Genomic DNA, 24907 nt, shown 5'->3' on the forward strand with positions numbered 1-24907 from the left:
AACCCAATTAAAAATGCAATTAACACAAATTACAAACAATATATACACATGATAAAATATTATACAATGCCCATAAAGAATACTTATGGTTGTCTTATTCTAAGAATGGATAGCTTCCCGATTTACCCCAACATGTTTATCGTATTTCTTTTTAAACGTGTCAATTGTGTTACAATTTACTACCTCCGGGGGTAAGCTATTCCATTTATTAACAACCCTATTGGAGAAAAATTCCCTGCGACACCATAACCTTGCATTGTCCCTCACCAATCGATACTGGTGTCCCCTTGTAAAAGCAGTCGATTGGCGGTGTACTAATAATTCATGGTCCATCCTATCCATCCCATTGAAAATTTTGAACACTTCGATCATATCTCCTCGACACCTGCGTTCATCCAATGTAAACATATTCAAAAAATGAAGTCTTTCTTCATAACTCAAGCCCTGTGTGCCAATAAGGACACGCGTAGCTCTTCTCTGCACCCCTTCAACCAAGTCTATGTCCCTCTGTAGGTATGGTCTCCAAAACCTTACAGCATACTCCAGTCCAGGACGAACTAAGCCTCGAAAAAGCGGAAGAATGACTTTAGGAGAACGCGAAGAGACCTTTTTGAAAATGAGACCAAGCATTCTATTCGATTTTTTGACAACCGCTGAACAATGTTCAGAAAACTTAAGTCGCTCGTCAATGAGAATTCCCAAATCGGTGACTCTAGTTGCATCCGGGATAGTGACACCATTCAACTCGTAAGAGAACCGTGGGTTGTTCGAACCAAAATGAGCGACCATGCACTTATCTACGCTAAACGTCATGCTCCATTCATTTGCCCATGCTGCAATCTTGTTTAAGTTGGTCTGGAGCAACTCCCTATCGCTTTCATTCCCGATTACCCCCATTAGCTTCACATCATCTGCGAATTTGCTAGTAATTCCATCGATACCCTGATCGAGTTTATCGATAAAAAGTGAAAAAAGTATGGGGCCAAGGACACTTCCCTGAGGAACTCCACTTGTGACGTCTGTCCAACCAGAGAATTCCCCGTTCACCATAACTCGTTGTGACCTATCTCTTAACCACGATTCTATCCAATTCAGCAAGTTGCCCCCTATTCCAATCTCGTGTAAACGCTTCAAGAGTTTGCCATGTTGGACCCGATCGAATGCCTTCTGGAAATCAAGGTAAACCACGTCGACATTTTTGCTCTTACCCAAAGCCTTAGTCACGTAATCATAGAAGCAAAGGAGGTTAGTTACACATGACTTCCCCTTCCTGAACCCATGCTGATTATCCGACAATACATTATTCTCGTCTATCCACTTCACAAACTGCCTTTTGATGATAATTTCCAAAATTTTCGAGAGGGAGCTCGTCAAACTCACTGGACGATAATTAGACACCACTTCTCTACTACCCTTCTTAAATATAGGAACAACGTTAGCCAGTTTCCAATCTCTCGGGACGATACCCTCAGCAACACTACTCCTGTATATCTGTGCGACTGGCCCCAACAATTCATTAGCACCTTCCCTGAGAACCCTGGGATAGATATCATCTGGTCCTGGTGCTTTGCTTGCACATACATTTCTTAGAAGATTTAGGACCTCCACGTCTTCCACTTGAATATCGTTGAGCGTTTTATTACCCCATGAGCATAATTTGAACTAAAATTTCAACTATTGGTGTTCATACAGGGGTTTTAGTCCAATGGAATGAATGATGAAAATAGTATCCGTGACCTAATTTGAGAGTGACTGTTAAGCAGGGGGAGGGGTTCAAAATGCATTATTTAAATAGGCTTTTTGCCGAGATATTTTTATTCGGCCATAAAATGAGAGTGATCTGAGAGGTGATTGTTAAGAGGGGTTTTGTTGTGTATGGCTACTACTACTTAACCATACATGCACCTTGTATACATTCCTCTATGGAATTTCTAACGAATCAGCACATTCCTAAATGAATGTATATGTTTCCCTAACGTATTTATGTTATCGAGTTGTGCTTGTTTTGTGTTCATGCTGCCATCTGCCTTCTATTTTCTGAAGTAAAGATAGAAATGCTTGAATTTTCATGTTGTGTTAGTATTGTGTTGTTGGTCTGTCTGCTGTATATGACTGGAAAATGATTATATAGTTCTTCTCAAAAGTATAGATCAGGATTCCCAAGATTTTTCATTTTTGGTTACCCTTTCAGATTTTATATCACACTGCACCCCTGCCTGATCTCAAGAGTCTCCGCTGTGACCCCCCCCCCCCTAAAATGCGGTTTTGCATCATAAATAATTGGTGGGAAAAAAAGCGACAATTTCACAAGACTTAGATGAATTCATTTTATTTCACAAAGCTTTTGTATTGACTAGGTTTCCGATAAGTTTCATGTAGACAGCATCAAGATTAGAGGTTAATTCTCGAGTTTAGTGTTGAGGACTCATGGAAACACACGGCAGACAACCTACAAGCTAGAAAATTCACCTCTCTCATATGAATGACTCAGTGTTTCTGCATCGACTTCTGCGCTGATTGTGAACAATTGTGAAGAAATTTAAACAGATTTAATAAAGCTAAGATGCTTTTAGCTTAATATATATTTTTTTAATTTGCTGTGGGTATATGCTTCTGCAGCGGCATATGCAGAATTGACTTTTTGGGAGAGGGCACGAGATGAATTTCTTCCAGGAATTCTCTGTTACCAGCCTTAAAAAAACGTTTTGAACCAACAGAAATTGGTATAGCAGCATATAAATATACTTTCTTTAATCATTTACAAAGATATTTTAAAATATTTTAATTTTTTGACCATCCTGGAGGGGAACACAGGCACTTGTACCCTTTCCTGCATACACCTCTGTGCTTCTGATTAGTTCCATTTTGATCAATCAAATAAAACAAGGAATATCATCCGATTCCATTTGTTAAATCATAGGTCAGCTGTACAGGTATCCCTCGCTTTACGCGGTTTTCTATTACACAATTTTTAAAAGTTGATTTTAGGCATTGCAGCCCTCAAAACTCTGCTTGGAGTTTAATCCGGGAAATGGGATTGCAAATTGAAGATATATATATATATATATAACCTAGTTAAATCGTTTGACGATGAATATTGAATGATGATGAATGTAACGAATATAACAATGAATTTGAATTTGATGATGTAGCTGAGACAAATATAAGAGAAATTCTCAGATACAACTCGCCAGATCTCACTGATGAACAACGTTTGGTAACACATTTACAATGACGTGATACATTTAATTGAAAAAAGTGGTTCCAGTGAAACTAGAATTTTTATATTTGTGAGAATATGTGGAATTCTCTGGCGTTGCTACTAAAGTTTTCATAAGGAGACAAAAAATGCTGCTTGTCAGCCAAATCTTGAGTGTTTCATTAAAAAAAAGTTATCAGCTACTTCTACCAGTCATTACACTTCACTCACAGTTCAGAAAAATAGATAACAGATGGCAGCACTATAACAAGCATTACATAGAAACAAACTTCACGTTAGGACACACGCGTTCCAACATGTACCAATTCATTAGAAGTTCCTCAGTAATATGGACAAGGTGCATGTGTCGGGCACACATCAGTATCATCAACTCGCTGTGTCATATCTGAAAAAAGATTGGTGGTACCCACTTTGAGGACCACTGCCCTAGAATATCCTGGGAACTCAGATTAATAAATGCTGATCTATATTTTTCGCTTCATGAAAGTGTAGTTTTTTTTCCCGCAACGATGGTAAGAATTGCAAAACCTATCTATCTAATGACCTTTTCATTTTTCAGATCAATAAAATTACAATGGATGAAGATATCAAGGAAGCGATTGGAACTAACGAAGACAGTTTCAATGCCATACTAAACGAATTATGCAAACCATGTGGCATGAAGCTCTGTATGGCTGCCGTTCATGCTGAAATATGCGTCAGGTGAATTTTAAGGGTTTTCCCCCCCTTGTTGGAACGATTTCCCCCCTACTGTATATGTACACTACGACTTATGATGTGCGACTTATATATATCTTACGACTGTATTCTGTTTTCTCTCCACATTATAGCAAATTGGTGAATAGGCTGAAAGCTACTGGTCTGGAAGTGTCTAAAGAATGGTGTAAGATTGGTGTCTCTCTGTTCTACAACCAGCTGTTACAGGCGGAAACAATATTCCAGTTGGGATACGAACAGGCTAGGGAATTTCCACCTGTCAAGCAGTTCTTCTCAACTTGCCTGGAAGTGCTCGGAAGGGTAAGTTTGTGGCTCTCATCCTAATTTTTGTCCCGACTCATTTTGTTATTGCTGAACCAGCTTGTGACTGTTACACATGCCTTAGCGGTAGAGAATAGTTTCTGTCTTGTTTTACTGCCACAGACACTCTCATTGGCAGTTCCTATTTCCTCACAGACTTCTAATGCTTCTAAAAGGATTTTTATTATTGTGAAAATTTAGGAGCTCATAGCTGGCAACGAAGACCAGCTCTTGCCACTCGTGAAGGTCATACTGAACCATAGTGCCATCGCTGGTTTGGCAACGCCTTTCTTCTGTCCAGAGAACGCTTCATCTAGTACTTACCTCTCTGTGTATGATGCTGTAACCAAATCCGTCTCACCCTTGTCTGCTTGTGCTATTTTTGCCATTCTCACAAAGGTAAACTGGAAAACTACTCTCTCTATATTTCACTCTTGTTTTGTTGAATTAATTTGAAATTCATCATCTGATCTTGCATTCAATTAATTCAGTTGAAGCTGAAGAAATACCTGGAAGAGAAGAACGTTCCATTTCTCGCCAGGAAAGAACTCATACATACGATTAGCTCTGGTTTGATTAACTGTGGCTCTCACCCGCAGGGTGATGTACTATACGTCTATGAGGTATGTATATATACAAGAGTTGCTCTTCTTAAAGTGGTAATATGAATGTTGCATACACTTGAAAACCCTCTCACAGTGATTTTGGTGTACATGTAAACATTTATTTGATCTCATCTTACAGAATATATATTATGCTGTTTTTTTAGACCAGTGATTCTGAAAGCGTGTCCGGGAAATTCACAGACAATAATTCATTGCCATGCAATTTACTGTCAAACAATTCACCGAATGGAAAATTCATCGCTGGGAAAATTCACCAACGAACAATTCACTGACAACAGTTTAACATGAGTGACTGAACGATTGAGTGAGTGAATGAATGAGCTCACTCACTTGCTGATTAGGTTGCTCTCACTTTGTCACTCACTCACTATGGTGCCGTTTGGAATCAGCAATAAATTGTAGGTCCCGGTCTAATTAGCCCTCGTGTGCAGAAAAAGACTGTGATGCGACAAAAATTATCAATGATCACTCACTAGGTCACACACTTACTCCCTAGGGCTTACTCCTTGCTCACTAGGGTGCTCACTTCATAGGTCACTCTGCTAGTCACTGTGTCACTTCATCACTCTCTTAGGTTGCTCCAACTTCAGGTTGCACTTACTTCCTAGGTCACTCATTCTATCACTCACTCACTTGGTTGCTCATTATATCATCAACTCACTAGGTTGCTCACTTTGTCAGTCGCTCACTAACTAACTAGGTTGCTCACTTGGTTACTCCCTGAGTCACCTTTTATCACTAACTCACATACTCAATCACCAGGTCACGCACTCACTAAGTCACTCACTCTGTCACCCACTCACTAAGTCACTCATTCTGTCACTCACTCACTAAATTACTGTCTACCTCTGTGTTGCTCACTGTGATACTTGTCACTAACTACTGTATCATTTACTGACTCGGCCATTCCTCTCTGAGTTACTGGCTTACTGACTCATGCCCAACTATTGTCTGTGATTTCCTGTTGGGGAATTGTTGTCAATGAATTTTTTGTAAACCTTCCGAAGGATGTGCAGGAAGAAAGGGTATCCCTAGACAGGGCACAACTAAAAGTTTGAGTCAGTTTTTGTTTGGTGGGGAGGGAAGCAAATATTTTCCTGCACTCATCACTGTAAAAGTCAATGATTTTACAACAGTACATTTTGTTTCTCCCCCGTAAAATTTGCCATCCCTAAAGATTTCAGCCTGGAATAACTGTCCCTCTTGACCCCCCCCCCCCCCTCCCATTCTGGCCTAATCTCAGGGTGCTGTAAACTTATTCAGGGATGGCTAAAGGGTTTTAGGGTTGAAATTATATTGGAAGTAGCCATGACTGAGGTGATTTTGAACCAGTGTGTCACATGGCATATCACTTTGCTGCTGAAGTTTCTTAAGCTCTTTCAAGGTGCCACTAAAAAAAATTTCTGAAGGGTGTGTCGTGAATGCAAACAGTTTTGGAATGATTCGTTGTTTGTCACAGAAACAATGAACGGTTGCATTCCAACACATACAATGCCATTTAAGCTGGGTCAGCACTGCTACCTCTTTCTCTCAAAGGATTTGTTGAACACCCTTGCCATGTAGATGGCAGGATAGCAAGTTACGAGATGAGCAACACAAGTCCATTCTTTTGAGAATCGTGTGTATCAATAATTAGCTCTGGTATTATACTGTCTTTCTTTAATGAAGCGCAACTCCGGTCTATCACCATAGGGCAATTTACCACCAAATGAGTTGTGCTGTAAGTGTGCATGTGTACCTGGACAATTTGAGTGGGTATCTAGTGTTGAACGTGAATTTTTAGTGCTGCTATCTGTCTTTCAAACTAAAAAAATACAGTGGACCCTGGACTATCTAGCCTAATGTAGCAGAAGGGCAGGCCAGATAACAGAAAAACCAGATATGCCGGCCGGAGTTATGTAAATACTCACTTTCTACCCACCCCACGACTTAAAAAAACATTCTTTTTATACCAAAACTAGCTCTTATTTTTATATTTTCTGACCTCGAAGTACAGGCGAGTACTCGATAAATGTACATGTATTTCTGTTGAACTGGGCTGTTTTAAAAATTTACCATGGAAGAAAGAAGTCCAAGACTAAAAATATTGCACATATTTCACAATAAACTTTATAATCACTAACTAAATTGCAGGAAACATAAAATATCTCATAGACACGGTCTCAACAGATCTTGTGGAATAATTTTCATTTATTATTGTTGCATGAAGAACAAACTCTTGAGTGTTGTGAATTGGTAATTTATTACTTCAATCTTTTTATGATACGTAAATTATAAAAAAACAACACATTTTGGATTTCATGGGGGAGGCAGCGTGGAAATTGACCTTCACTAAAGGGGGTCCTTGACATCAAAAAGGTTGGGAAACACTGCTATATAGTACAAATATACAGCCGCTGTGGTGATCGAATGGTCATAGTGACGGACTCGCATAGCGAGGACCCGGGTTCGAACTCCACAGTGGTGGTCATCTGAAGTTGGTTTTCTGTGGTTCCCAGAGGTGTGCTATGTGAGCCAATCTCCCCATTGGAAAGTCTCACAACAGGCCTGCAACGGTAAATCTTCAATCATGACACTTCACTCATAGTTCGAAAGATAGATAGCAGATGGCAGCACTATAACAGGCATTACACAGAAACAAGCTTCATATTAGGTTCGCAACATGGACACGCACATTCCAACATGCACCAATTCGTTAGAAGTTCCACAGAGGAATATGGGCGAGGTGCATGTGTGGTTTAGTAGTATTAGTACAAATACACACTGTTTTTTCTAAGCGAATAAAGCATAAGCATAGAATGCAGGCTATGTTCTTACAAAAATTATTTAAACTTATTTTACTGTTCATTGATAAATGATAACGCAAATGTGAAAAGGTGATATTGTAATTCATTAATGTATTATTATTTTTAAACTAAGCCGGATAATCGAGATTTTACTGTACACAATTATCTTATATCACTAATTACAGTTGCATATTTGCAATTATTATGGAATATTATAACAGTGATTGATGAAAAGAGCGTAGGATAGTAGTACATATTTTATGTAGAATTGTGGAACAATATTTTTCATATAAGTCTTATCTGGCAGTTTTGTGCTTGCACCGTTCCTAGAAATTTGAGTGTCATATGGTGAGAAATAATTTCATTATCAAGTTCTCTGTGAGCATTTTCACTTTCCAGGCTCTCAAAAAGCAGTTTTGTGTTCTCTTGATGCATGAGTTTCCAGACCTATACAATGATGTGTTGGAAATCATGGTCACTGGTGAGTTGTATTTCTTTATTTGTGTGATTTGTATTATGACGTCATTAACTACGAGAAGAACATGCATTTTGTTTCTGTATATGGCCATCTCTTGTAGCAATAAATGGCGATGTTTATCTTTTTACATCTACATATTGGTCACATGAATTTTTTCTATCTAACCACACCGCAATATTGATAGTCTCATTTGAATTAAATTCTACAAAGCTTTTGCATTTGAGATACTTGTGCAAGCTAAGTGGGTGAATGGCCAACACATCAACTAAATGCTTACCAAGGTTTTTTTAACAGCTGGTTGATGCGAAGATATATTTTTGGAAAGAGAGGAAATTCAACTGCCTCTGCGGGGAATCAAACCCATGTCCTTTCATTTTAAGGGTGAATGCACTAGACTACAGAATATGTCACGAATATGTCAATTTTCCCCTGAACGGGACCATACATAGACGGTTGTACACAATACAGGTCAAAGTTCACAATTGCTGACGATGCCACCAGATGGCGACTTATCCGAGGATGACGTCACTCTCCGCTATCCATACAAAGGGTTTTTAACAGCTGTTAAAAAAACCTTCGTATGGATAGTGGAGAGTGACATCATCAGTTCAACAGCTGTTAAAAAAACCTTTGTATGGATAGTGGAGAGTGACGTCATCCTCGGATAAATGCTTACTGTCTGCAAAAATGACTAGGATTTTTTGCTATTCAGTATTTTGAGGTATTTTTTATCTCTGGAGGGTGAAACAGCTGTAAATTGTGATGGGGATAGATGTCCATTATGAAAGAAATGTATTGTAGACAGTTCCTGAATTTCACCCAAGGGAGACCTAGGCAAAGCAAGCGAAGGGGGTTGATGACACACAACTAGAGCAAAAGATATTTGTTTGTTCTGCAGGTTTGTGTCATACATATTTAGGTCTCAGCCATTTCTACATTTGTCCATGCATGAATAAGGCCCTAGATCGCAAAATTGTCGCTTACGGAATAATTCCTTTTTGGTAATGTGTTGGCAAAAAAACTGTCTGAAAGAATGATGAGAAGTCATCAAGAGTGAACGGAGTCACTCTTTCGAACGTTTTTCTCGCTAAGAAAAAAATTGCCAGCACATCGCCAAAAATTTTTTATTCACAGTTATAGTATAATACAATGATAATAAAAAAACTAACGACAAAAACAATAACAAACAAAACAATGTTCTTAGGCTAAATAAGGGATCAAGATTAAATATATGACATCCAAGACCTAATAAAGGATCAACATTGAAAATAAAGCAACACGTAAAATTAACAACGGGTTATGAATTAAAACATGGCTTCCCCCCCCCCCCCCGAAATAAAAACTCTTTGGGTTATAAATAAAAACCCAGTCTTTCTTTTAAATAATACAATGGTCAGGGCAAAAAAAAAGTCCCTCTAGGTTTGGTCAAAAACGGTCTACGAGTTCAATGAAAATGTGATTGCACATGGGATTAAAATTCCTAGTAAAATGGCTAGTATGCAAAAAAAAAATACATAAAAATGAAAAGAGAAAATGAAATATTTCAACAAGAAAAACTGAAGGCAATATACTGAGAAAACGGTATATACAATACAACGAGACACAAAAAATATCAAACCTCTAATGGATTCAATCGATTCAAATGCCGCGCTCTTAAACACAGAAGCCTATTATTACTAGTGATCTTTGTGGGTGACTTCAACATCATACAATGACAATGCAGACCAAAAAAAAGTAAATGGCAGACCTAGAAACCAAAGGAAATAATAACAGTAATAGCCAATAGAAAGGGAAAAAAATGCCAACATAAGGAAAATAGTAAAATGACCAGGACGACAAGTGCCAACAGGCTGTAAATCATTAACTCTATAATGCCCAGATCGGCCGAGTAGGTTAATGCCCATAACCGCCTCAAGTCAGCCCAGCTAGGGGGTATGTTTATGTTTTGGTGGGCTTTTGTCACCAACGGGGAAGAAGATGAAAGCTCTTGTCAGAGGCGGGAACGGAAAAGACAACTGCAACGCCCTATCAATTCAATCGGATTTTAAAAGCTGATGTACTAGAATATTCCTTGAGAATGGACTAAGGGTACTCAATGCATTTTACAAAGAGATAATACTGTGAGGAAAGGGGTGTTTTCAGTAGACAAATTATCTCCCGAAAATCCATTGAAATGGAAGGGTGAACGTCAGTGCAAAGGGGACTCATGGAGAAAGGGTGGGGAGAGGGAAAGTGGCCGAAATTTGGACGAGTCCACTTCGAACACAAAAAACTTGGTGTTTTCACGACCCTCCCAGGTTTTCTATCTGGGCGTTAAAGAGTTAAACAAAAAGGGATTACACACACTATAGCTGCTCCAGTTGTACTTAATGCTTGATTTGAATACCAAGAACAGTTTTCTTTGAAATTATTTGTCGCCTTCACGTTAAGTTGGCTTAAAGGTTTTATTTTTTCAGATTGTGTTTAATTATCAGTTTTGTTAATTATTATTCTGTATATTTCCTCCCTGAACAGGGACAGAATCTGGCAGAATAAACCCGGATGTGTGGTACGAGGTTTTCGAGCTTCTCGGTTGTCCTTTTGATCCAGATGACCATAACTTCAGGGAGATCAACAACGAGATCAGGAAGTTTGCTAGAAACAGAGTTCTTAGCATTGACCAGAAGGTAAGAATCGCTCATTCATTTTCAAAATTGATCATTTCCGGTGATGTGTTTTACTTATTGGCAGCGGTTGTAGCTGACCACATTGGCTCAGTTGATTATTGTATGTTCCTCTAAATGTATGTTCCCCCCCCCCCCGCCAAAAAAACATTCTTCGAAGATTGCATAAGTTTTGCTTTGACAAATATGTGATGTTTCCTGTATTCTCTGAGACCGAAATTCACCTGCAAATGTTGACAGCATCAGGGGGATGATATATCAAGTAGCTCTGCCATATCTTATCAGTTGTTGACAAGATCTCATTAACTCTTTTCCCATCTTAACTGAATGTGTCTGCCACAGATTTTGGCAGAGGCATATTTACAGGAGGGTGAGGCACTTGGCTGGCTATAGTGCAGTTTGACAAGTTCAGAGGGATGGCAAATTTTAGGAATGATTGGTAAAAAAAATTAGTAGATTAGAACGGTGGCAAAATTCGCATAGCTCACTTGAAGTAAAACCATAAATCTGCCTCAGCTAAAGTCAATCGAAGGCTAGGTCAGTGAATGACCGAAGGAGGGACCTAGATAATTTATAAAAATTGACCTAGAGATTTTGTGAGCATAGGAGTGACCTAGAGCATGTGAAAGCATGTCAGTGACTAAAACAGTGTGCAAAGCATGGGAGTGACCAAGCATGATCTTTTGAGCAAGGAACTAAGTCAGTGAGTGATTAAGAGTGAGCAAGGGACAGGTCAGGTCAGTGAGTGACCAAGAAAACATGAAATCATTTGAATGAAAAAAAGGTTGACTTTTTGAAAACAAGGAGACGGGGTTACATTTATGGGGGCTGGGGGAGGGAGGAAAGCACGCTATAGCCCAGGGTGGCAAATTTGAGAAACAAGTGTTCCAGAAAATTTGAATAGAATAGGAAAAGTATGGCGAAATTTGTATGTATCCCACAGAGTTGACAAAACTATATGCCTACACCTCTATATGTGGGGGTGGGGGGGGGGGAGTCTTGTGGAAATAATGGTTCCTTTGGACTACTGCTCTCTAGTCTAGAATCTTCTAACCCTGTTGACATCCATGAAAGCCTACATTCTTCTATGGGACTAAAAACTGGCACACAAAAATTCTTCAATAGACATGCGTATTTAAAATTTTGGCATTCGTGTATCAATTTGTATAAGAGGATATTGTTACCATTTGCTGCGTTCAATTTGTCATTTCAGATGTATGTGTGGAGCCCAGACTTGCATTTATCTCAAGTAAGTATGCATCTTAAGGTTTGCAATTCTTTTAGAGGTGACATATTTCTTGCATGCTTTGCATTAAGGTTTTCAACAGATGGCTGATGTGAAGATAAATTTTGGAAAGAGAAAATTCAATTGCCTTGTGCGGAAATCAAACCCTCATCCTCTCACTTGTTGGGTTGAGCACCCTAAACCACTACACTACAAAGGCAATGATTCTCAATTTTTCCTTAGAGCTTGTGCGCGCTGAACGGTGCTATTTATGGATGGTCGGACCTAACTCAAGTCAAAGCTCACCATCTGGTGGCAGTGCCAGTAATTATGAGCTTTGGCCTGAATTAAATCTGACCATCCTGTTCAGCGCACACAAGGAAAGATTGAAAATCATTGCCTTTGTGGTCTAGGGTGCTCACACCCGGAAAGTGAGAGGATGTGGGTGTGATTCCCTGCAGGGGCAGTTGAATTTTCTCTTTTTCTAAATTCATCTTTGCATCAGCCAGCTGTTAAGTATATGTACTAGCCGAAACGTAGTAACTTGCTCGAGTAGTGCAATGATTAGATGTTTGTCTTCCACTATGAAGGTTGCTGTCAAGGCCCATGGACTCGAATCCAGCCAAAGAACATCAGAAAAACAAGTTCTTTACTACTAAGCCTAGGGTGACCCCCGATAGATGGTGCCTTTATTTCCCACCCAACTTTACTGGTTGGAAATTGCAGAATGGCGATATATGACCAGAGTTGGTGTGCGGTATATAAAGTAGCCAGCTGTTGAAAACCTTTGTATAGGTATTACCCAAGTAAAGCTTAAACCAAGCACCCACAGGTGCATAACACTTTCGCACTCTAGCAATGGGAGATAGGGTTGTGTGCTATGACACCCTTGGTTTTGACATCTTTTGTCCAAAGTCCTCTGGAATGTTACAGAAGAAAACCCTTTTAAGGCACTGTGAATGGGCTCATGCCAATATCGCCAGCTCTCCTAGTGATGCCCCTGACCATAGGCATAAAATTGTATTGTGCCCAAGCTTTCTCAATATTTGCCAACATTTTGATAATGTCTGTGGGAGTATTGAGCTCAAGATATTTTATACAGATGCCCTTGACCCGCATAGCTCATCACTTTTACTTCATGATCCAAACAGCCCCTCTCGCTCCCACCACTATTATTGACTTATGGAACCTATTTGACTCATCTAGCAAAATTTCAATCCTGAAAATTTTTACACATATGTATTTTATTTTTAAATTTGCATGAAAGGAGGATATGTGTTTGGATATTTACTAGGTCTTGCATACACTGAAGTATTTGGGTACGTACTATGGCGAGTCTCGTCTTAACCCTTCGACACACGTGTACACAAAGTACAAGAGTTACATTAGTCCCATCTCCATCATGTTGGGCCTGATGGGTTGCTCGCTGCTGGACGTGTCTTACGCGACTGACGTTGCAACTCTAGGATCAAGTAAGACTTTAACGGTTCTTTTACAAGATTTTGCATGTAACTTGTCTTGTCCATATGAAGTTACATAAAATTGTATTTTTACAGAGACTAAATATGTGTGGGACCTGCTTCATTTTGCTTTCAAGCCTTGGATTGATCCTGTCCTGAAAGAGGAAGTTCTCCACTTCCCATGGTCACCCGAAGAGAAAGTCGAAGTGAGGAAGATGTTCAAGATGTTTGCGATGTGCATCGATTTCCATCATACTGATTTCAAAGGTGAGTGATTTTTTTTCATCGATTTATAGGGATTTTTGTATTTTTTTGTACAGTGCCATGTCTAGCAGAGAGAGAGAGCATGACAAGATTTGATTCTCATCTTTTCTTGACAGATGATGTCTATGGGTACAATATCCTCTCCTCTGCCTGGAACTATTACTTCGACACATACGTTCGGCCTGGAATACGGAGCTACCATTTCAACGTGTGCCATTCCGCCTTCAGTGGTATTCCTTGGGATCAGTATCATCCCACTCATGATGATATTGAGAAGATGTGTGAGGCAAGTTTTTTGTGTGTGTCTTCATTTTCATCTCCAGCCCATTGCAATTATTTCTTAAAGTGTGCATTGCGCCTTCATGGGGCACTGCTAAAATTTTTCATGGCATTGTGCCGAGCAGGTGATACTGATGTATTCTTACATTGGGATTAGTAAGAATTTGACCTAGATTGACTATTTGAACTTCTGTTACTACAGTCGAATCCCGTTTTAACGAATACCGTTATAGTGAAAATCTCATTTTAACGAACATTTTTCTAATCCCCCCAGATAAGTTTACATAGGAATAATACTAAAACCTGGGATTCCTTTATAACAAAATTTCGTTATAACAAAGTGATCTCTCCGGTCTCTCAGAGTTCGTTATAACGGGATCCGACTGTATCATAAAGAGCATCACAAGCTTTTGGTAGGGCAAAGGAGCTACTGGTAAATGATGGCTATATAACAAGGCATTCCTCAAAAACAAACTTCATGTTAAGTACATGGCACATTTCTGACATGCGGGAATTTTCTAGATAGTCCTTGGATGAATGTTTACAACATTCATGCGTTTATTTGTATTCAAATGTTTACACTACATGCATGTGCAGTTTAGTGGTAAATGATAGCTAAGGCAAACAACTAAGGCTAAACAACTGTTAGGGCAAAGTAATTGCTGGTAAATGATGGTTGTGGCAAAGGAGCTGCTAGTTAATGTCCGTTAGGGCAAGGGAAACTATAACAATAACTTTTAATAAACTGTACGCTCACCTTGTAAACATTCCCTCAGGGGAATTTATAATGAATTGGTACATGCAGGAACCTAGCGTGTGTGTGTATATGGGTAGGCCCTCAACATATTTATACTGATGCTGCCATCTGTCTTTCTTATTTTGAAACAATAATGGCTAATGCTAGGTGGAAACCACTGGTGCTTGATGGCAAAAAAAAATTAGGAGCTGCTGCTGATAAATGACTTAGAGCTAGGGAATATTTGGTAAATGATCGTTGGAACAAGAAAAGCCTCTAGTAAATGAATGGCAAGGCCACTTATTTTGATAATCACTGATGGTTAAGGCAAAACACCTGCTGTTAAATGAACACAGATAATGTGGCTACTATTAAATGACTGTTAGGGCAAGGGAGCTGCTGGTAAATTATAGCTTATACAAGGGGTTCTTAACCTATGTATCACAACCCAAACTTGGGTAGCTGGAGCTTTGAGAATGGCCATACAAACTCACTCGTTACGCCACTGGTTTCACTAATTTAAAATCTGAACATTCTGTTAGTTTATACGTATAAAATTGATTTTCTGTCTGTGTGAGTATGCTCTCTGTACAAATCCACAATCTCAGACTGATCTTCGTCAAATTTTGTGCATATGTACCATACAAAACCCGGATCGAACCTTGGGCAAATGCCAAAAATGGGCGAAAAACTGTCTAATAACAATGGTTTCTCGGCTCCAACAATGACTTTTAGAATGTTTACTTTGGTTACAGTGGTTCCTTAACAATACGTTTTAGACATGTATATGCGTCTACAATGGTTTGTTAGCTCTGTGGCCATGTATATTTTTAATGCTGCCAGTATGTGGCCAAAACCAGGACAGTGTCAGTTATTGTAGCTAGTAATGAATATTTAGCAAGCATCTATAGTTTTTAAATAGGCCCAAGAAGTTGATTCTGTTGCAACTAAAAAGGATTAAGAACCCCTGGCTTGTAGATGATGGCTATGGTAAAGGAGCCGCTATTAAATGTCTGTTAGAGGTATGGGGATTCACTGGTAAATGATGGTTGATGTCATATTTTGAAGAAGTGGTGGAGCTGTATACTGAAATATACTGATCAGACCTATTTCAGAAAATACAATAATTCATTGTAACAAAAAAAGATTATAAAATAGAATTGAATGAGGTCAGGGTAGGAGCAGCAAAGCATTGTGGCTGGGAAAACAAAAAGGTAAACAGCTCAGATGAACGGCATTGACCATGGTTGTATTCAGTTTGTAGTAGTAGTTTCACTACAGTTGAGATACAGGAGAACTCGGTGAATTATTACAAGGTTGAAGAAGCCACAAGCATTAAAAGTTTGAGAACTGCTTAGGTCCTTCAACTAAGCTGGCTGGCACTTGAAAATCTAGTTTTGAATCATATCTGGAATGTGAATGTTTTTCTTCAGTCATTCGGAACTTTAATGGTCCTATAGGTTATGGCAGTAGAAGATGACTGTGTCCACCCCAGCATTCATGATTTGCTTATTGGGGCTTCTAATTTTGTATTTGTCTGTTAAACAGGGATTTCATCAACTACTAACCATTATATTTCTTATATCTAAGTAAGACTATCTTGTTCCCCCACATATTGTTTATAGGTCCTACAATGCCAGATTCCAGAATGCAAGAAGTTCTTCTCCGACATCTTCTTCAGCATACCTTGGCTAGATGTGATGGACGAGCTATCGTCGAAGACTAACGTCTACCTCATCAGCGGATATCTTTCCTGCATGGCTAAGCTGGTAATAAAGTTCTCATGGGAATGTCCTGCTGGAAAAGTGAGTTTGTATGTTTTGATCGGCATACTTCCTGTCAATAAAATTAATAATTCGCCGATAAGGAGTTGCTCAAATTGAATGAAAGTTGTCATATATGACATCTTTTCTTCTCTCTTGCAGAAAGGCTCGATGCAGAAGATCTTGAGAAAACTGGAGGAGATGCCTTGGGCGTATCTCAGTGATGACAGCGGAGAGGAGGTCATGGACATCTACTGCAGACTATGCAATCCGGTTAACTTGTTGTGGAAGGATGACAAACCAGAAGTCTTCGTCTTACGGTAAATATGATTTTGGTTCTGTTTTATCTCCAAACAATCCACTGTTCTCCAATGAAATCAGAGGCAAATTATTTGCGCTAGCAATGCTACCAGGAAGTGATGTAAGAAGGGGAAGAGGGCATCAGAGTTTTTGTTTGATGGTGGCAGAATACTTTATGCAAAAAATACAAAAAAAAAGCAGGACATACTTTGAAGGTTCCTCTTCCTAAATCTTGGGGCTTCGGGACTTCATCACTGTTGTCCCAGCATGGTTATGATCCTTTAGTAAAGTTGGAAAACCTTCCCAGCCTATACTAAGATTTGATCACGAGGGAATCTGAAGGGCATCCAAAGTGTTTCAGGTCTGTGGGTGCTCATCTTGGGCTCCTCAAGGAGTAGAGGGAGGAAGGTTATTCTTGGATTAATTTTTTTTTGGGGGGGGGGGCTCTGCATTATGTTCCACAATACTGTGAGCGCACGAGCACTTCTGCCATTGGTAGAATCAGTAACTCATGCTTGTTTAAACCTGCCCACAGCAAGATGCAGCAATAGGAAGAGTTACAATGGCTTCAATGCATACACATACCAATGCCACCTCGTGGGCATGATCTTAATGGATCAGTACCAGCATAGCTCATGAATCAAAGTATGTGTGAAGCTATAGTATAACATCAATTTGAGCATTCACTTGTACGGTTTGTGGCAATGTGGAATGTATGCACTGTGCATAGGTGCCACGTGGGAGCTGAGGCTATTTGATATTTGAACCCCCCCCCCTTCCCAATAATTAATGAAAATACAACGTAACACACCTTCTTTCTCCTGTGTACGAGCTTGAGCACTGCATATACAGGACGACTGGCAACTTTCACTCCACCCCAATGTTCTATTTATGTCTGCGTCTCTGGCACTGGACCATTTGCTGAACAACCAATTGCTTTCATTCAATCTAAACTGCTACTACTTCTCAACCGTACATGAAACTCGTACATATTTCTCTGCAGAAACATATACACTGCTGACCATCCAAAATGTAACATCATGAGTAAAGCATGCACTAATCTTGAAATGTGCACCATGCTTGGGCGCAACTTGAGCCAATCTCCCTGTTGAAAAGTCTCGTCACAGATTCCATTTTCTTATGCCCAGCCTCCTCACAAGATCTTTCAACTGTGTCAAAAACGAATAATTCTTGGTTGCGAAGATAATTGGCTACCCAAACTCTGGCGTGGAATCAAAAGTCTTATGGGAGGGTGGGGAGGAGATGCAATACTCACCCAGGTGATATTCAGATTCTCCCATGTCACATTTCCATGGCCATATTCAGATTCTCTTATAGTGAGCCAGTCGGTTCAGATGCCCACATGCAGAACTGATTACTGACTGTAAACTTGGTTCAGTGTTGTTATCTTTTGCCATTCTCAGCACTGGTATTTTAATGGCTGGCAGTGTGATTTCCTTACTGTCTAAATTTATTTTTGCAGTCTGCTCAAAGTCGTGTTCGGGATGATGCCTGTCTCCGAAATGTCCACGAAGTACGAAACGACAGAGAAGATTTTAAAGCGGAAGAGAATTATATATCTGAGAAAGCTTGTTGCCTTGCTCTGCAGGACTGCCTCAACTGATGCCAAAGTGGTTTCTTCGGATGATTCTTCTAGTCAGTTTCTTACACTCTTCTCGCAGATACTCTCTGATGTTGATTTTATTATTAGTAAAGGTGAGGAGAAAATGTTACCTTTCTTATTGCAGGGCTGGAATTAGAGGTGAGGGGGACTTTAGGGAGGGACAGAAAATTTTAGGAGAGTACAAAAACACTGTTGTAAAATTATCAAATTTGGCCCAATTTGTCAGGGCGGCAAAACAATGTTTGCCCCCCCCCCCTCCCCCACAAACATTCTAGTTACAGCAGGGCTGTAACTAGAATGTTTGAAACTGATCCGATTTCTCAAACCTCCTTGGTCTCGAATATCAGTGCTGAAAATCTAAATTTCTTATTGGTTTCTCTCCATTCCATTATATATAGATTTCTACGCTACAGAACAAATAGCAGCAGCGACTCCACTTGTAAGCATCATTCTTGCCTCCTTAAATGTCGTTGGGAGATCAGACGTGAATGGGCGGATGCTGTCATCCCTGTTGGAATGGTTGGCAACCAATCCGAGGAGCCTTGTCCTACTGCCATGCATCCGGGTGTCATGCCAGTGCATATCTGATGTGCCGACTGTGGTTTCCATCGTTGAGTGTTGTCTCGCAGCGAGATATGAAACCGGTATTCATCTAAGTCTTTTTAAGCAATTTTTGTTTCCAGAAGTATAAACTTAGACATTTCACTTATGTGTCTTTTCTCTCTCTCTCTTATAACACAGAGCTGAAGAACTCAGCGGAAGCAAAAGAGATCTGGTATCTCATGTCGGCATGCATATGCATCCGGGAGCCGAGTAACGATGAGGTTTTCGCTTCCTGCATCGAGCAGAATGCCTATCTGCTGATGTACGAATGGATCTACCGGAGGATGTCAAGTTGTAGGAGTGCAGAGAGCCACCTCAATCTTCTGAGAAAGATTGTCTCTAGTTTGAACGGGAAAAAACCTAGGTACGAATGTAAATTTCATCGCCACGTCCTTCCAATCAAACCTGCTGACATGTTTGATACAATGACAGTTAACTCACAATATAAAATGCAAAACTATTTTATTTGCCTGACAGACCCATTGCGCCCAATGGAGGGTTAAAGCATGTATGTAATTGGGGAATTGTACTTTTCACTAAAATTTGAGGTACTGTGTTGTCAATGATGTAGCATTGCCAGGATTCACGGGTCACTGTTGTTTTGTGGCCGAATAGACATATCTTGGCAAAAAGCCTATTCAAATAATGTATTTCGAACCTCCCCCCCCACTTAATTTTCACCCTCAGATACAGACACCAAAGTTTTCATTATTTGTTCTGTTGTACTAAAACGCGTATATTTCGAAAAAGATGTACTCCCAACTTGTAAATACAAGGTATACTGAAAAACTGGTACATGTCATAAATATATAAAAATGTAACTATATGTTGCCATCTGTGTTAGCCTGTTGTCATTTACGAGCCATTATGAGCTAATTGCTATTACAGCCATTACATGGTACCATTTCCACTCCAGAGGTTAAATATTCTGTCTGTCACTTTAACTTAGTTGGTAAAGTACTCAATCGACAATCGTGGGACCCAGGTTTGAGTCCCGGTAGCAGTGTTGGAAATGGAATTTTTGAACTAATCAGTATAGCTACACAATTAGCTAGTTTTTCAGTATATCTTGTATAAAACCCCAATAGCTGTAATTTTTGGTTCGAATCATGCTCACTAGATGGCAGCACAAGTTATAATATTTGATCCCGTTATTGGCTGCTTTTCAATGAAATTTCTATTTGAAGTGTTCTTTTTTGTTAATGTTTAGTAACTCTGGTGTCAGTTTTTTGGTTGTGCTTGTATATTTTACATGATTTCACACTGTTTGAAATGGCCAGCTCTGGTGATCGTCGCTCTCTATAACTAAGAGAAGAGATTTCCGAAGGGAAAAAATTGATGTCATCAAATACAGTGAAAGACGTAAAATGGAAGTTTGTACTTTTTCAAATGAATTCAATGTCAGGAGGACACAGATATGTTCCATTTCGAAGCAAAAGTAACAGTGGCAAGAATACAAATACAATGCCACAACTGGCAAATTGCCCAACGAGGTGGCTGACTTAAGAACATCATGGATCCCGAGCCATTTTTTGGAGGCCCTACCTACTACTGCTACACCACACATGCACCCCGACCCCCCCCCCCCCGCGGAACCCCTAACGAATCGGTGCATGCGGGAATGTGCGTGTAAGTGTAGTGAAACCTGACGTGAAGTTTTTTTGTTTCTCTGTAATGCTTGTTATGTGTAGTGCTGCCATCTGCCACCAGTTTTTCTAACTATGAGTGAAGTGTTATGATTTAATGATTTATCGTTGTAGGACTGTTGCTCTCTGTGGCGAGACTTTTTAACGGGGAGATTGGCTCGCATTTGCACCTTGAAGTTGGGGGCCACAGAAAACCAACTTCAGCCGACCACCACTGTGGGGTTCGAATCCGGATCCTCGCATCGCGAGTCCGCCACTGTAACCACCACCGCGGCTCGACAGAAGAATCGCTGAAAAACGGAAATCAAGAGAAAATGAACTTACGAAGACAGAAGGGCTTGCGGTAGACACAGTTGTTCATGATTGGTTTGTTTCAGCAAGAAGCATGAATTTACCTGTTTTACCTGACCCGATTTTACAACAAAGAGCTCGAGAATCTGCACAAAAACCCATCAACTTCCGCCGCAGCTTGCCGCTGTGGTGGTCAAGTGGACATAGCGATGGACTCACATTGCGAAGTTCCGGGTACAAACCCCACTGGCGCCACAGTGGTGGCGGCTGGTCGGCTGAAGTTAGTTTTCTGTGGTTCTGTCCTAACTTCAAGGTACAAATGTGAGCTGATCTCCCTGTTAAAAAGTCTCGCCACAGAGATCAACAGACCTACAAACGGTACACATTCAATCATTCTTTCACTTCACTTCTGAAATATAGGTGACACCTCTGAAAAATCGAACACAACACCAGATATACTGTTAGGTACACACACTTACACTTCCAGCACAACTCACTAGGTAGTAAATTGCCCATGGCGATAGACCTGAGTCAACACTATCTATAGCAGAAGGCCTCCGCACAAAGCTTGTAACGTCACTGAAGGTGGTCATCTCTTCTATAGCCATTGGATACAGCAGGTTGACGCATGCGCCATCTTTACTTTTCGTGTACTGTATCCAATGGAAGGTGAGATAACTTGCTTCGTGCGGAGGTCTTCTGCTACAGGTGCTGCTGACTGAGCTCTGTTTGGAAAAAAGAAAAACCAACCTCAAAGTTTAAAATAGTTGGTTGGATCTTTTCCGTGTGCATTATGAAATTATCGGGGATATTCAGCGAATGATATATACCAGTGGTGGCCAACAGCTGGCCCATAGGTTGCATGCGGTCAATGTTTGACTCCTATCCTTTGCAGGATCACACTATACTTCCCTGATAAGGCTGTCATAAATTTTTTATACCTGCAGGTGTTCGGCTTCATCTTGGTGCATGAAAATCTGGTTTTTAAATAAATGCTGTAGTGCTCGATCCCTTCTACAGAATACTATTGACTGCTCGAGCACCCAATGTTTACGTAACAAAAGCACTGTAATAACGATGCCATATTGAGTGCACAGACATGTGGTTTTAGTGAGATTTTAAGGAGTACCTAAATAGCGCTGAAGTTGCTAGATGAAAAACACAGTTGCTAATGATTCTTGATGCACAGTTGCTTTACCTAAATGAATAAGATCATCCTACATGACTTCGCTAATCTGCATCTCGTGCTTGGAGGCTTATACATGAGATTTGACAGTTAATTGGTGAATGGGTTTGATCTGAATTATGTAATAAATATTCACAGCTCTGATTAAAGTGACGGATGTTGTGATGAAAAGAGCGAACTTACTATTGTATTTTTTCCCCCTTATTATTAGTGAAAATGCTGAGACTAAATTACTCCTGGTTTGGGATAAGACTCTGGAATTGGCGTTGATTGTGGCTGCCGAAGGTAATATGCAGGTGAGTGCATATAATTATGACTTATTTTTTCATAAAAGGAGGGGGTATTAATTGTTCGAACAAAATCATTATAAATATTCTGGTGAATGAATGGAATTCTTCACTAATACAGTGCGAGACTTTTGGTTTCAAGGTTACCGAAATTCTCCTGGGATTGGTTCATTTATTCGTGTCATCCCCCATGCAATTTAATGGCTCTGACCCAAGCCGTATTCGAGGGGCGTGGCGGTAAGATGCTTGTCTACTACTGTGAAGGTTGCTGTCAGGTCCCAGGTACGATCTGGAGGGACGAGTATAGATAACAAGATATTTTCACTAACAAACTTGAGGCGACTACTGAGAGATTGCACCTTCATTTCCAACACAAAATAACTGCAGTAAATTGCAGTGTAGCGATGTGGCCAGAGTTGGGTGTGTGGTGAAGTGGGTCATGTCCGACAGCTGTGATGTTACTCGTGGCAGGATTAATTAGAACAGCATGCCATAAACAACTTTTGCTGCAGGAGTTCCAAGAAAATTCTTATCCTGCTATCAATAAACCCGCTAGCATTGCAAAAAAAAAAAATACATCTTGAAGCTACCGGTACTCCGTGGATGGTGATTTGTCGGGTGGGGAATGGTGCACTGCGCAATCTGTAAGCAGCTCGTCCATCTCTCTATAACTGTGAGAATTGTATTATTACGAGATGATGTTTTTTCGGCTCGAAATATACCGAGAAATTGCATTTTTTGGATGTTATGCCAAAATGAATATTTGGATTATCTAATACAAAAAACACCAACTGGGGCGAAAATTGCTGTAGTTAAGGGAGGCTGCTATGACTCCAATCAGCGCTTCATGCTAATAATGCGTGTTAGAATTGAAAAGTGTATCTCTGGTGTATTGGTTAGCAATACACCAGAACATACACTTGCCCAGTATGCAAGGGGACCCGTGTTCGATTCCCAGAGGAGACAAATCACTTTTCTTTCCAAATATTCATTTTGTCATAACATCCAGAAAATTCAATTTCTCTTTTGAGAATTTTTTAATTTATGTTTTATTGCCATGGATACCAAACTCTCTGACCACTATTTCATCTTTTCACAGGTTGCGAAGGAACTTCTTGTCAGGCTGAGCGATGATTTATCGGTTATGGCTGAAGATCGAGAAAAAGGAGGCAGTTTCTTGTCTAGTCTAGGCCTTGGCAAAGGATCTGTGTACTCTGTGAAGTAAGTTTTTGTTCCTCAAAACATGTCAAGTCATATTTTTTCCACACTTGCTATCGTGTACAGTGATACCTTGGTTGGAAAAGATAATTCGTTCCGGAGTCTCATTCGTTGGCTAAAATATTTGTTAGTTGAAACACACGATTAACCAAAGTTTTCTATGGAAAATTTTTTAATCGTCTGACAAGAAATTTTTTTTTCTTAACCTGGCTACTCTTGGTCCCTGTTTTCAAAGCTGTATTCTCACGTTACCTGGCCAATCTTGATCCCTGTTAAAACAAAGTTCTATTTGCCACTCTTGGTTTTGGTTAAAACAAAGGCCACAATGAGTGAGTTGTAGGCAACCACACTTGCAAAACACCATGGCTACAGAAGCCGAAGATACTATAAATGACCATTTCTATAGGATGTGCTCAATGTTCATCTAAATGCGATTCATGCTTCAAAATAAATTTTACTCCGAATTTCGTCAAGGAGTGAAAAATATGAAGGTTTCAACAGCTGGCTTATGTGAAGATGAATTCAGGAAAGTACATTCAACTGCTCTTGCAGGGAATTGAACCAACGTCCTCTTCGCTTGCCAGGTGAGCGTGCTAGACCACTACGCTACAAAGGGAATGAAACCCTTTTCTAGAGCTTGTGTGTGCTGAACGAGACCATACATGAGCAGCCAGACCTAACTCAGACCAAAGCTCTCAGTTGTTGACACTGCCACCAAAGATAGTGACTTGCCTGAGGATGGTGTCAATCTTAGCTGATCACAGCGAATAAAGAGATTGTTGGTTCAATTCCCCACAGAGGCAGTTGCATTTTTTTCCCTTAATTCATCTTCGCATCAGCCAGCTGTCGAAACCTTCATATGAATGGCGGAGAGTGACATCATCTTTGAGGAATGGAAATATTCCTTCAAATTTTAGGTAATTCCTTTTGAATAGAGTTGTCTCTTTGTTTATCATTTAAAAAAGTACCCCTTAAAATTTTGGAGAATGAAATTACCGTATATAATTGTGTATAAGCCGAGTGTTTATATTAAAAATTTTGTCCCTTTCCTTAATTTGGGGGAAGGGGGAAGAATCTACTTATATATACATGGATTAGTTTTTGAGGAAAAAATATCAACCCTCCCCCCCCCCACTTTACCAAATGGCCTCCGCACAACTAGCTTGAAGATCTGTAATGTCATTGGAACACATTAGATTGCGTCACTAATCAGTAGAGTGATTTTTGTAGCTATG

The 24907-nt window shown here is 39.9% G+C and overlaps 1 protein-coding gene across 1 annotated transcript in view; it reads left to right on the top strand.

Moving 5' to 3' along the window:
* The window catches only part of Epg5 (ectopic P-granules autophagy protein 5), a 63247-nt gene that overhangs the window by 36222 nt on the left and 2118 nt on the right, over nt 1-24907 (top strand). The window contains exons 29-45 of the mRNA XM_089252310.1: nt 3780-3922; nt 4051-4237; nt 4439-4636; nt 4729-4860; nt 8049-8130; nt 10642-10793; nt 12004-12039; nt 13310-13487; nt 13572-13742; nt 13856-14025; nt 16380-16559; nt 16680-16837; nt 18301-18533; nt 18840-19085; nt 19183-19408; nt 22379-22463; nt 23554-23675. Of these exons, the coding sequence (XP_089108436.1) occupies nt 3780-3922; nt 4051-4237; nt 4439-4636; nt 4729-4860; nt 8049-8130; nt 10642-10793; nt 12004-12039; nt 13310-13487; nt 13572-13742; nt 13856-14025; nt 16380-16559; nt 16680-16837; nt 18301-18533; nt 18840-19085; nt 19183-19408; nt 22379-22463; nt 23554-23675 (2699 nt within the window). The remainder of the gene's footprint in view (nt 1-3779; nt 3923-4050; nt 4238-4438; nt 4637-4728; nt 4861-8048; nt 8131-10641; nt 10794-12003; nt 12040-13309; nt 13488-13571; nt 13743-13855; nt 14026-16379; nt 16560-16679; nt 16838-18300; nt 18534-18839; nt 19086-19182; nt 19409-22378; nt 22464-23553; nt 23676-24907) is intronic.

This window comes from Pholcus phalangioides, unplaced genomic scaffold (assembly GCF_987345545.1).
Source record: "Pholcus phalangioides strain wild (caught in Gottingen) unplaced genomic scaffold, Ppha-v1.0 ptg000028l_1, whole genome shotgun sequence".
Lineage (NCBI taxonomy): Eukaryota > Metazoa > Arthropoda > Arachnida > Araneae > Pholcidae > Pholcus > Pholcus phalangioides.